This window comes from Nelusetta ayraudi, unplaced genomic scaffold (genome assembly GCF_046127955.1).
Source record: "Nelusetta ayraudi isolate G7.1 ecotype Tasmania unplaced genomic scaffold, CSIRO-AGI_Nayr_v1 ptg000083l, whole genome shotgun sequence".
NCBI lineage: Eukaryota > Metazoa > Chordata > Actinopteri > Tetraodontiformes > Monacanthidae > Nelusetta > Nelusetta ayraudi.
In genome coordinates, this window is record NW_027466133.1 from 401,397 (window position 1) to 415,386 (window position 13,990).

General features: G+C 48.7%; 1 protein-coding gene across 1 annotated transcript in view; it reads left to right on the forward strand.

Annotated features, from left to right (window-relative positions):
- The first annotated feature begins 4,049 nt into the window (after positions 1-4,049).
- Positions 4,050-13,990, forward strand: part of rai14 (retinoic acid induced 14) — a 32,831-nt gene continuing 22,890 nt past the window's right edge. Inside the window, exons 1-2 of the mRNA XM_076044785.1 lie at positions 4,050-4,390; positions 6,667-6,740. Of these exons, the coding sequence (XP_075900900.1) occupies positions 6,705-6,740 (36 nt within the window). The 5' untranslated portion in view covers positions 4,050-4,390; positions 6,667-6,704. The remainder of the gene's footprint in view (positions 4,391-6,666; positions 6,741-13,990) is intronic.

Consider the following 13,990-nt stretch of genomic DNA (forward strand, 5'->3'; position numbering starts at 1 on the left):
ATAATAATAATAATAATGATAATACTGGGAGAAAAAAAATTCAAATGCGAAAAACTTGTGTGTGTTGGCAAAGCGTGCAAAGAGACGTGCAGGGACCAGGAGGTGAAAACAGAAGAAGTGGAAGAAATAGAAGAAGAAGAAGGTTGAAAGTGAGGGATAAAATGGGATAGATTGCAGCTAATCGGCACCGTGGTCCGATCTGCTGCTGCTGCTGCTGCTCCTCTCTTTCCTGGCATCCTGCTCCCTCTGCGACTACACGAGTGTCATCGCCGAGGTGATTGCCGGCGTTCCGAGACCCCTCCCCCTCCCCCTTCCCGGTGACAGGAGTGTGGATGCCTGAGGCTAACCCGGTCCACGCTGGGTTAGCGCCGCCGCTGCCGCCGCTACGTTCTTATTTTTAACTCGCCGGATGCTTGAAAAGCCTACAGTCGCTCTGCAAAGTGGAAAATAAATAACGCGCAAATTCCGCAATGCTTTGACCTCCGTTGTTGACCTGAATATCCAACCAAGTTTTTTTTTTTTTTTTTTTTAAAGAAACATAAATGAAAAGAAATGAAACAATATGTAAAGAGATTCAGGGGGTATTTTGGATTGAGCTCCTAATTTCCGCTTGTGTTTAATGGTGCCACTAGATAGTACGGCTGAAGAAAGGCCCCTGCGTAAACACGCGGCGGCCAGAGTAAAATACTCCATTAAGACAACAGTTGAAAATAAATATGTCCTCCGCTGAGGACGCGGGTGCCAGCAGTTACGCAGAAATGCTTTCCAGGCGAAGCAGCGCCGCCCGTGACGCACATCAGTCGAAGGCCGTTTAGCAATATTTACCGAGTACACAAAGCTTGATTGTCGGGAAATGGAGAGCGCGGGTAAATAGTTTGCAAACATGCGCATAGAAACACTTGATTGGGGGCCTGAGATGTGCCGACTTCTTGACGACGGCTTCATTTGCTGCCTCATCAGCTCGTCTTCCCGGCCAATGGCAGCTTTACGGACGGGAGTCTCGACCCGATCCGGGGTTAGTCATCCTCCATGTGACTCGGTCAACGCACACTTCCCTCCGTCTGAGCTCTGACTTCTTTCAGTGCACCAAGTCTCCAAATTGAGCTGAATTAAAACATTCAGAATCATTTTTATGGACATTTGTGTGTGTTTGTAAGAGATTTCCCCCCTTTTTTTCTTTGTTTTATTGCCAAAAGGACCGTGCGTAATTTTTTGTGATGGTCCTTAATGTTCCACCCCGGGTTCCTTTGATTTTTTAGGATAATTCTGTAACACAAGATGATGCGACAAGTGAAACAAAAATTTTTTTCTATAACAGACATGCAAATATTTTTATTTAGATGTTGTCTTCGTACCTTGCTGAGATCTCACAGGGTACGAAGACAACATCGAAAATACTCTGAAATTCTATTAAATGAAGACACACTAAAGCTCATTCATTTTCACGTTTTAGATGCTGCAGAATTTTCTGTTTCTTAGATACCCCAGTAATGATGAGTGTATTTGAATTTATTTATTTATTTATTTATTTATTTATTTGTTTTTAATTGACAAAATCTTGGGTTTAATTTAAGTAACGTTCCAATTCTTCATCTTCTACCTTCAGCCTGGACCTGGATCGCAGCACTTGATCTCTCGCCAATCGCCATCGACGGCCCGAGGACACCGGGAGCAGGCAGGGTGGACAGGAAGCTGCCGTGTGAAGGCAGCAGAAGTGTGCGCGCGCGTGTGTGTGTGTGTGTGTGTGTGTGTGTTTGACCAGCAGGACGACGGCACAGCCACAGAGCAGGAAGCCCAGTGGTTTTGCCGGCGGTTAGAGGAAACAAGAAGGGCAGATAAATGAGCTGGAGTTGTGCTGGCAGGACTTCAGAGAGCTGAGTGGACACGGAGGGAGGACAGAGTGTTGACACGGAGGACGCCGTGTGTGTGTGTGTGTGTGTGTGTGTGTGTGTGTGTGTGTGTGTGTGTGTGTGTGAGAGAGAGAGCGAGAGAGAGAGAGAGAGAGAGAGAGAGATGGCCGACTGGGCTCCGTAGATCGATAAATAAACAAGCATCCATCTTTGCCATTGATTAGTGGTTGCAGGTTTTGGGGAGGCAGCGGTTCACACGGAACTGAAACACTTTGCACTCTTTGCACCCCGAGGCCTCGCTTTGTGTTCACCCTTGCAGAGTGATACACGCTGCAAGTTTGTGTGAATAATTGACGTGATGACAAATTCATGTCTGGATTTAGATACAAGAGATTTCTGTAAAATGACTTTGCTTTTGCTTTGCCTTGCTGTGTGTCTGAAAGAGGGCGGCCTTTTGTTTGCTTTATCACTTTCAAATTAGATCTCACTGGCAGATCAAACTGCTTTTTTTTTTTTTCCAAAGTGCAATATTTACCTGAGGTGAACTTCTGGCTGGGGGTCACCGTGCTGTAAGACATCCCCTCATTTATTTGTTGTGATGATTGCGGCCGAGAGTTTGTGTAACGCCTCACTGATCCCAGCAGCCCGCCGACTCATTAGATTTGATTTCATGTCATTTGTGCAGCTTCTTCCTTTAATCTGTCACCTGCGCGTGGCGCCGAGGAGCGACAGGGTCCTGTTTAGCCCAAGGGTGCCATCTAGTGGCTACTCACCGTGTCACATAGATATTTCTTGTATGTCACAAAACAGTGGTGCGGTAAATGCCTGATCCACTAGATGGAGCTGTCTTGATTTTAAAGACTTTGAGACTTTGGCCGCGACCCAGTGAGTGTGTCTTTTTGAGTCACGCCACTGGATGAGTAAAACTTCCCATTAATACAGTGACACGCCTCGGCTCAGCGGACTGTGGCACGTCACCCTTTAGTGTTGTTACTTTGAAAAAGGTCCAAATATAGAAATCACTGTTGGAAAAGCTGCTGTCATCGCACCAATTAGAGAAACATTTTGAGGAACAAACAGAGTGGCTGACGAAAGGCTGAATAATGGGCCTGGAATTACCCAAATCATTCTGTTGCAATCATATTACCACAACATACATAACATAAAAAATATAAATTAAATATAGTTCTATGTTATATCATCATATGTTGTAGTTTTCAGACACTTTTAGACACAGCGAAGGCCTCGCCCACTTCTCACCTTTTGCCAGACAGTATCGACATCGCAACATCACAACTCAGACACGTTCGAACCTGCATCACCTTTATTATAGTGCTGTTGCAACACAAACCCCTGTGAGGAACATGACATGTGACTGGCAGCTCACCAAACGATGGTGATGATGATGATGATGATGATGATGATGCATGCTGCATTCACCCTGCCAGCGTCTGAGCACCTGTGCTGAGGTGCATTGTGGGAAAATACATTCATTGTGTTGAGTATGTGACTCCTCCTTTGACTAAATGAAGATTAATATTCTGCGAGTCTCATCTGCAAACAAGGACAGATACGTTGGAACCCGTCAGAGAGATGTTTTGCAGCCTTGAGTGCATTTCTCACCATATCTGTGGAGAATTTCAATTTCATTCCACAGAGATTTTATGGCATAGTCATATTCCAACTGAGCCTGTCCTCGGTTGTCTCCTCTAGTGGAATTTGAAGAAGAAGAAGAAGAAGAAGAAGAAGAAGAAGAAGAAGAAGAAGAAGGAGCTGCCTTAAACAGACACTTAACGAGTAAAGTAAAAAGTCAATCAACTGCTGAAGTCAAGTTGAAACCAAATACACAGCCGTCTCATAAAGTGTGTGTGTGTGTGTGTGTGTGTGTGTGTGTGTGTGTGTGTGTGTGTGTGTGTTTAATTGACCGTTTTGGAAGTCGGAGGCCTAGTCGTTATGGAAGCTTAAATCACTGCTCAACATTTTAAAGACCTCACGGCAGTTTAGGAACTAAAAAAAAAAAAAACATTGTAAAGTAAAGACTCAAGTGGTGTCCCACTGTGCGCGTGTGTGCGTGTGTTGTGTTTTCTTTACTTTTTTTCCTTTTTTCTTTCTTGGGAGGCGGGTACCCCTCAAACCAGAGCATGAATGGGGAGGGGGAGGGCTGGTTGACTCGCTCGCTCGCTCACGAGTCACGAGAGCGGCGCGGGAGTGACGTCACTCGGCTGAGAACCGGGCAGCAGCAGCCGTTGGGTCCCGGCCGAGAGGCGGGCTGCAGGAGTCCGAGGACAACTTTTCTTTTTTTCCTTTTTCCTTTTTTCTTTTTTTTTTTTTTTTCATAAACGCGGGGCCGAGCCGGGCCAGTGTGTCGGGTCGCGCCGTTCTCTCCACTCCGCGGATCTCAGGAAGCATCGCGCCCCGTCCTGCCGGCACAAAACCCAGCGACCTCCTCCTCCTCCTCCACCGCCGCCGCCGCCGCTGCCTTCCCCTGTTCCCCGAAATTCCAGGTCGCTGTCCCGCCTTCCTCCCGACGCTGAACCGGGGTAAGTGCCCGCCGCCCCCGGGGCTTGTTTCACACCAACCGTGGCGGGGCTGGGAACCGCTGTTTGTCCCCGGTGGGTCCACATGACGTTCGGCAGCGGAAAACGGAGCAGATTTGTGGAAAAGGGGGAGAAGTGAGGCTGATTTCTCTCGAACGTGTGTGTTCGCCCACAATGACCAGCGCGCCTTTGATGCTGGCTGGTTGTGTCGTTGTGTTGTTGTTTTTTTTTTTTGTTGTTGTTGTCGCTTTATAACGGAGCAGCACCGCCGCTTTTCCTCGCGTGTTACCCTCATTGTCTGGCTCGGCCATGTGAAAACACGCTCAGGTAGGGATGGCTTGGCACCGAGACACTTTATTGCGGTTTGTTTGCGCCTCAATTGAAAGTTCGACAATAACAATTGTGTTAATGGTTGGCCGACACATATCGTCGTTTCTCCCGGTGGCTCTTCCCGAGCATCCTTGGTGCTTTTGGGCTGGGTCTAACGTTATTGACGTTATTTCTTGTTGTTGTTATATATTCCCATATAGTTTATGTCGCCCAATAAGGAGTCAGGTGCAGCTAGTCCGTTCAGAACAGTTGGACCAGGACTCGAGACCAGCTGTCACCAGTTCCCAGACATCAATAGATGGGTCCTGTACTTCAGTGGAACAGCTTTATGCCATTTATTTATTTAAAAAGACACATCAGACGTCATGAAGGGATGGTTGCCAGGTCTTTGTGCTAGCAGACACTTTTGGAAAACTGCTACAGAAGAAGTGAAAGGACAGATTTTTTTTTTCTCTCTCTTTATGCGGAGTTCACTGACAGGTTAGTGTTAATGTAAAAGCCAAACAAAGAAATCCAGAATTGAAACAGCTCCAATCCGCTTTATACCCGAAACCAAGTCCTAAAAGAAGACATGTTATCAATAATGTTTGACTTGAAGATTCTAAACTTGCTGCTTGCCTCAAGTTTTTTTTTTTTATGTTCTCATTGTTTTCAGTCGCACCAACTACATTAAATGGCTGTTGTTTCAGCTGCCAACCGTTTTGTGCGAGGTGGATTATTTATTTATTTTTTTTGAACATGTCTTCCCTGCCAGAGCAGCTCAGCTCAGCTCAGACCAGACCCAGTGCCGTCTCCGAGGCCCATTCTGACATTTCTCTACGTCTGCCAGGCATTTAGATGAATGCACATGTTTATAAATATTATTCTTCGAGGCCCTCCTTGGCTGTAATTATTGCACAGAGGCTCACATTGCTTATATTATTCTCTTGGCGGAGCTATAAGCAGACACAGAGGAGTCTGGGAATAATGATGGTGATGATGATGACGATAATGGGGGAAGAGAGTTGACCAACTTTGCCGAGGAATGCTCACACAGATATACGTCAGGAATGAGTTATTGGTTTTTTGGCATGAAAAAAAAAAAAAAGTAGGTTGGCCGGGCACGAGAGGCAGTTGAGTTGCATCAAACGGTGGCCGCACAACCCAGAGGGCCCGGCCGTGATTGAAAACATCCTCATCGGCTGCGACTCTGCGTCAGATTCCATCTCCGGCCGCGGGGTTTGAGTCGGAATAAAACAAATCCATTCCCACAATTAGTCACTATTTTGAAGGAGGGAGAGTTAACCAGAAGAATGCTTTACATTTGCCTCAGCCCTGGGAGGTATCGCTCAGCATGAAGACCCTGAACCACATGTGCTTGTGGGGAAGTTTTGTTATTTTTTTTCTCTCCTTCGCTAGTCATACTGGATGTTGTGCACGTTTGTAAATTTCTGACCAATCCGCTGACGGTGGTGAAACCCGGAAACTAACACGCTGAAAAGGAGAGAAGTCCTATTAAATGAGAAAACCCAAATTATGAGCTTAGTCCGATTAAATGATAGATGGCGATTTTGCCCTAACTTGTTCTAGGTATACAGGTATACACAACGCCATTTAACAATAAATAAATATCCAGTGTAAAAAATGTTCAATTAATTGCGATTCATTTAATTTAATCGATTAAATTGATTATTTAATGGATTCATTGTTCGCGTCCCTAATGGAAACCTAGTCTGATGGGGGCGCCGCTGTGCTCCTAGGAATCAGTGGGGGGCCGACTCTCTGCGGCCGCCCAGACGGACGTTTACGCCTCATTATCACCTACGCTCGTCACACCATCTTTTATTTCGTAGTTGAATTCCCCTCCTCGCTATCACCTCCCAATTCTTGTGCAAGTCAAAGCAAATAGACTGCGGTGAGTTTGAGCCTGAACATGTCTCTCTATCCCCCCCACCCCCCACTCTCTGCAGCTTTGGACTGAGCGCGCCAACGACTGCATGGGCCGAACATGAAGAGCCTCAAAGCCAAGTTCAGGAAAACCGATGTAAGTACTTCAACACATGTTGGAGTTCATGTTGATGCAACCATGTGTGCGCAGCTGAGTCACTGTCTGTGGATGTCTGGGCGGCTGCGGGTGATTAACGGCAGGGTTTTTGTTTTTTGTTTTTTTTCCTCCTACCTTGTGGTCAGCGGCGCCTCGAGGCTCGATGATATTTTGCTTTCTTTGAAAACCCCAAAACAAAATACCTGGATGGATGTCTAAAAAAAAAAAAGAAAAGGGGGGGGTGGGGGGGGGAGCATGGTTTGCATTGCTGCATGACACTGGTGAACACAAAACATCTGCCGCGCTCAGTTTCACACGCCAGCTTCCCTCTTCTGCTCCGGCCGAGCGAGTCATGAGATGAGACTTTGAAGAGATGTCGGCGGGAGGGGGGGGGGTCACAAGGTTGGGAAAAACAGAAAGTATGATGTTATGTTCGCCGCACGGAGCAAAGAGTTGTTATTTTAGTCACTTTTTCCCCTGAGTACTCCTGCGTCTGTCGGGGTTAGCGAGGCGTCTCGCCGTCAGCTGACTCAGCGACCGGAACCTCGAGACGGGAAAGAGTCAGGATGGCGGCATGAATAGGACGAGTTCCTGTCGGGAGTGTCGGGAGTGAAGAGGGTTGGCCGACGCAGTGAGCTGATGACTCAACGCTGGCTGGTTGTCAGGAGATGATGGGGCGTGTCCTGCAGCGTATCCCTCGCCCTGCAGGGCGTCTTTGCGTGCAATCAGTGCGCTCGTCCGCCGCAAAAAGATTTCAGATGGTTGGCGGCAAGTTGGGAAAGACTGAGGGTTGGCGGATGCAGAGAAACCCCAGAGTTGAAAGCAGATTTTCGATCGGCAGCTTGAAAGTTTTGCGCGAGGCCGCAGCCTAATATTTGAGCAAATCATTGCAGATTCGCTCAGCTATGCAGGACGGCACAATGGCATCCATTGTTGTACGGGAGGGGGAGGCGGGGGCGAGCAAAAGGTCACAACTGCTCCTGCTGGCAGCCTGAAGTTCACCTGGGTCCAACTGGGTCCGACGTCTTCCCCTGCAAGAAAAAATCCCCCAAAAAACAAAACTTGCACTGTTTGTTTAAAACTGAAAAAACAGGAAAATAGTTTGGGACTGTGTATGTTTGCTGAAATAGCCGGCCTTGGATGAAGTAGGCGGCCGTAGGCGGCATGCAGCGCAGAAGAAAGGGACGAGCGGTGGATGTGAAGGTTGCTTGGAAACGCCACTGGAGCCATTTGCAGTCGTGCGTGCCTCTGCAGGGCTCACGCCCACGCACGCTGTCGCACGAGTCAGTTGGAGATCTGATTGTTTGGATTCAACCCTCATTAATCCGTGTTTTTACAGCTATGCAGCTGGTTTGTTTTGCTGTTTTTGTTGGTGTTTTTTTTTTTGAAAGAGGAGGAGGAGGAGGAATGGTTGGTTGGTCAGTCGGTTGGTTGGTTGCGCAAAAAAAACAACCTGCAAGGAAAGAAGGGAAAACTTTGGCCCCGGTGCTGCCGTGAAGTCATAAATAAACATCTGCTTTTCAAAAAATAATCTGGCAGTCCTCCAGATCGTTAGTTCGCCCTCGGCGTTTGTGATAAGCTCTGTGTGCGCATAGTTTCAGAAGACTTTATTTATGTTCTGCGGCGCTGGAAGTCTCACTTCTTCCTGAAACTGCTGTTGGGAGAAGGAGAACTTTGTGTTCGCAGTTGAAGTGGAAGTTTGTTTAACTTTTGTGGGGTGATTTTTTTTTTTGCAACTTTTTAAGCTGCAGGAAGACGGTTTGTTGCTGCTGCTGCTTTGTGCACAGTGGTGTTCGGCACCGGTCCCTGAAATAACTGTTGTCGTGTTGTGGTCCAGCGTTTGTAGTTTGCAGGGCTAAACTTTTCGCAAAGAGAAAAAAATGACAGTTTGAATTGTCGTTTGGTCTCGAACCCCTCGGTAATCTGCAGCTCATCCACGAGTCCCGCAGTAAAACAAGCCCCATGCTGTCATCATGACTCCACATACTGGCCATGCAAAGTGTTGGCTCAAGATTGTTCCTTTTTCTCTCTCTCAGTTTTGTTGCCCGTAAAGAGGAAAAACCGAAAAAAGAAAACGTCTCTTTGTTTGCACCTAACCAGGCTCCTAAAAAGGCAGTTCGGGTTGCTGCTCTCTCTGGGTTTTGATGGGCCCCTAAATCAGTGGCGGCTTTACAGCTCACGCCGGGCGACGGGCTGCAGTGGTCATGCTTGTGATATGTGGAAGGAAGTGTTTCAGTCGGCGGGGCAATGTTGATCCGCGCAGCCGTAAGTCATTCCGCCGCTTTTTATAGAACCCCCGGCCGGCCGTAATGCACTGGAATTCACTCCTTGCTTCTATTTTGGGCCGCGTGTGTCAGCGACTTGCCGGAATGTTCCTCACCCACCCCCCCTCACCCGCACTTTAAAAAAAAAAAAAGCTGTTTTATTCTTTTGAAAATCATGTGAGCAGCGACTTGATTCAGTTCAGCCTGTAAAAATGTGCTTTTGTATGAAGCCGAGGCTTTCAGATGTTTAGACATTTAGAAAGCATGTGGAGGAATCTGGGTTTTCAAGTCAAGCTGCTGATTCTCTCTGACGAACCTCCTCATCCTCATCCTCTTCCTCACCCTCCTCATCCACTTCTCCTCCTCATCCTCCTCCTCCAGCTCATCCTCCTCCGCTTCCTCTCCTCTTCTTTTCTCCTCCTCTCCTCTGCTGTTCCTCCTGGTTCTCCTTCTCCACTTTTCCACCTCTCATCTTCCTCTTCTCCTGTCTTCCTCTCCTCCTGGTCCTCCTCCACTTCTCCTCTTCTCCTCTTCCTCGCCTTGCTCCTCCTCCACCACAACTTCTCCCTCCATCTCCTCCTCCTCCTCTTCTTCCTTCTTTCTCCACCTTTCTCCCCCTGCTCCTCCACCTCCTCCTCCTGCTCTCCCAGCCTGGTGCAGACCTTCACTCCAACACCTCCTCAACGTGGGGCCTCAAAAAGGGAGAAACCTTCTGGGGGAGAGAACAAGATGTTTTTTTTCTTACTGTAATACGAACCTGGCAGTGCAGGGAAGGGGGACAGTAAGATCTGGGCTTTTGAGATGAATACAGCAGCTATTGTTGGTGGGTTACCAACTATGCAGAGTCATTGGACTCGGATCATTTTTAAACACTGTTTACAGCATCCCTGACAAATCAGAGAGAGTTTACAGGACAATCCAAAGGTTTTCGTGGGCCCTTGTGCAAAAATCGTGAGCTCCAGGGACTCCAAGGAGTCGACTGAGTTATTTTTCGTTTTTTTGCAACAGGTCCGTCACATAATGGCTGAACAGTGCGTGATGAATGTTTGGAGGCTCCTCAGGTGTGTTTTGCAGCAAACATTTTGACGAGTCGTGGCAGGAGGAGCCTCGGTGAAAGAATAAGAAGCCCGGGTTCAGAAATGGGACACCGTCCAGTCGTTTTCCCTGTTGGGAGTCCGGCACCGTTCCATTTAGAATGACGAAGGGCCCAGAGCAACCAGGGCTGACGGATCGGCCGTGAAGACCTGCGGGAGGTTCGACCGGCTGCGGCCTCTGATGGTCGCAGGCACTTTGTCACAGTCGAGGCTTCATAATGTGAGGATCATATTCTCCTGGGATTAGAGGCTTCCTTGGCCAAGTGGTCGGCCCACTAATTATCCAATTTTGTCAAAAAACTGTAGCTCAGCTCGAGCTGAGGGCAAACCTCAGCGTGCGTGGAGCTCAGTTCGCTCTCGGACTCGGGCGCCTTGTTTGCGTGTCGTTGCCGTGCCGGCGGGTTCGTTCATCTCCCCGAGTTTCACTGCTGCTGCTGCAGCGCCACTTTACTTTTAATTTACGAGGCCGCCACGCCGAGCGTGCGTCGGCTACAGTAACGAGCCGGTCGGATTAGGTTGTGCGTGTGTGGATTACGGATTCCTGCGAGGCTTCAGGCTCGGAGAAAAATGTAGCCGCTGCAGCAGCAGTAGCACACGTGCGCTCCTTTCTTTCTTTCTTTCTTCTTCCGTGTGACGTTTTCATCCTGCGAGGAATGTCGAGCCGCTCTTGAATCCTTAAGGATCGCAGCTCCGAAAGGGGAAAAAGAAAAAGGAATCAAAAGCGACATCCTAACGTTAAAGTTTTGTTTCAGCTGTTGGGAATGGAATGATGTTGCTGCTCGCCAACTGAGGCGATTGGGTCCGATGAGATTCTTCCCGCTTTCTCCCTCCTGGTCACACAGACAGTAGCTGCGTTTCCTTTACAGTTTATCGCAAATTAAAAGCGATATTTCTAAAATTTCGACAAAGTACAATTGCAGAACGCTTGTTCTATTTTTCTCTTTGATTACTTGTAAAAAAAACATTCCGCTGTCCTCCGTCCAAACATAACGCGCCATTTTCACTTGAAGTGAACTGGTCACGTGACCCCGTACGTCACGTCCGGTGACGCGTTAATGCGAAAAAGTGTTCCCATGACACTTTTGCGATGTACCTCAATATGGATACATCTGAAAAACCACCTCATGACAGAGTCAAAACCCTTTAGCCATATTTGAGAGGGTTTTTTTTAAGTTTAGGTGTTTCCATTGGCAGTATTTTTACTGCCATATTTAGGTTTTGCGCAATTCTAGGGGTAATGGAAACGCAGCTAGTGTTGCGATCCTTGAATATGGTGCAGCTTTAAATGGAGCCCAGCAGGACTCCGTCCTCGCATTCCTTCCAGCTTGGGGAGGAGGACGAGCGGGGCCGCCTGGTCGGCCTGCAGGGAGCAGGTGTGTAGCGAGGCAAGGTCAAAGTGAACTGGAGGAATTCTTCAATCCTGTGTGTGTGTGTGTGTGTGTGTGTGTGTGTGTGTGTGTGTGTGTGTGTGTGTGTGTGTGTGTGTGTGTGTGTGTGTGTGTGTGTGTGTGTGTGTGCTGCTGCTGCTACTGCTCGAGCCTTTCCTATTTTTTTGTCTAAACTCATCTCTGAAATATATCTCAGCAACTTTTCTGAGATTGACATGAGGATCATTTTGTGTGTGTGTGTGTGTGTGTGTGTGTGTGTGTGTGTGTGTGTGTGTGTGTGTGTGTGTGTGTGTGTCTGTGTGTGTGTGTGTGTGTGTGTGTGTGTGTGTGTCTGAGACAGAGACCGGCAGACGGTGTAATCTGGTTTCTGGGAAGTGTGTTGGCGTGAGGCCACCGTGGGCCTCGTCTAAACAATGAGCCGTCAGACATGTCGGAGGTTTGTGGTTATTCTGGCGACGGCGCGGTGAAAGCCAAGCGGCTGGCCCGGCGTTCTCACCGCACCTCCTCGTGTGCTGCTGCTGCTGCTGCTGCTGCTGCTGCTGCTGCTGCACACAGCGTTCTAGGATAATTGATGCCGGAGACGACCACGGACGGACGACTGGGTAGTTTTACGCAGGACGGTTGCTTCTAAGGATGAGGAGTGAAGGGTTTTTATGTCTGCATGTCCATGAAAATTCTACGACAAGACAAGATCTCGGGCTTTGTTTGCCCACATGCTCGCCCATCTTTTTGTTCACTGCGGTTTCAGAGACGCAGCGACGGCCAAAGCTGCGGCGCAGCTCCGAAAACGCAGATGTGATGTAATCAGTTTGGCGCCGTTTTGGTCGAAAACCTCTGGAGACCCTCTTAACGACTCCGTCCTGCTGTTTTAGCTGAGCTGCTGCTAATGACTTCATCCTCTCACACTGCCATCTGACTCCCAGTGCAGACACACACACACACACACACACACTGCTAGAGCAGTGCTGGCGTTAGACCCTCACCCAGTCCCTCACACTGTCACAGTTAAAAGCTGCCCCCCCCCCAGCTGCTAGACTGAGCAGGATTAGGCACACACACACACACACACACACACACAGGGCATATTTTGCTCACTCCGTGTCTAATTGATCTGCAGATTACGGCGTCTCCTCTCGCTCTTCGCAGCTGTTTGGCGGCTTCACTCTCTCTCTCTCTCTCTCTCTCTCTCTCTCTCTCTCTCTCTCAGTCTCTCTCCCTCCCTCCCTCTCTCTCTCTCACTAACGTGATCGAATCTGACGCCGATGTGGGAGGAACCCGATTCCCTCTTATCAAGTTGAGTCATGGAATGCGTGCACGGCGGTAACTGGAACAGCGAGCGAGCGGGAGAGAGAGAGGAGAAAATCACATGGCGGTCATCTGAAAACACTTGGAGCCGCTGCTTGGATGACCTGAAAATATTTTCAGACCACAAACAACCGGTCTCGCCGTCTCACGGCAGGCGCAGCAGGACGAGGAAGGAGGACGCATGAGGCCCGGAGGACACCACAGACTGCATTTTATTGAGAAAAAAAAACCAGAAATAGTGGAGATGCATCAGTTGTGAAGGGAGTTTATATAATACCACAAACACGCTGCAATTATGACGGAAGCGCAGCCTCAATTGTCCTGACTGGACTCGGCTCGGCTCGGAATGGACTGGTTTGCCCCTGGCTGGGTGCAGAGTGACGGTATTAGAGTAGGCAGCTGCATCTCAGAGATGAGCCAGCTGCAATCTGCTGCAGGAGGAGAGGGTGAGGAGGAGGAGGACAAGGGGGGGGAGGAGTGGGTGAGGAGGGTCAGCCAGGGTCAGCAGGAGACTCCAGCCGTCCTGCTGCGCTTCATCCTGGATACGACTGTTGACAAAGTGTCCACAACATCACACCTCTGTGATGTCACAAAGGGCAGGTTTAGGCACCACCGGCGCCTTAATCCAAAACACGTGGAGGAGCTAGCAAAGCAGCAGGCTGTCAACAGAGGGCTAAATACGCTGCATTTCCTTAGATCAAGGGAATTTCTCACTGTTAACTTTGACATGGTGCTCCGCTGGAATCTGGCCTGAAAAATAAAGACCTGAAAGTGGGAATGTTGCTTTTCCAGCATGACAAAGACGATTTGCAAGTTTAAAATGCAGCAGCCAAAGATGGACGGATTAATAGAGGGATTCATTTGCAATTTATGAGCCGTAAGAGTTGCACTGCTGAAAGTGCGCTGAAACGTAAACACACTCACACACACTCACACACAAACATGCAACTGAACAAGCTGAGGGAGGGCGGGTGGGGGAGGGGAGTCGATAAACTCAGGGCCTGCTTTAACATGGATCCAATTAAAACAGGAAGTGCCCCTGGCACCTTCCTATTCCTCATCGCTCTGTGCACGCGGAACCTGCTCGTCAGTTGGAACGTGAAGCTCCGGGATCTCCGGGAGTTCCGGGATCTCCGCTGTGTGTTTACTTGCGCTCTCTGTGACGTGTTTGTTGCTGCAGGAGCTCGTCGGATCGCCGC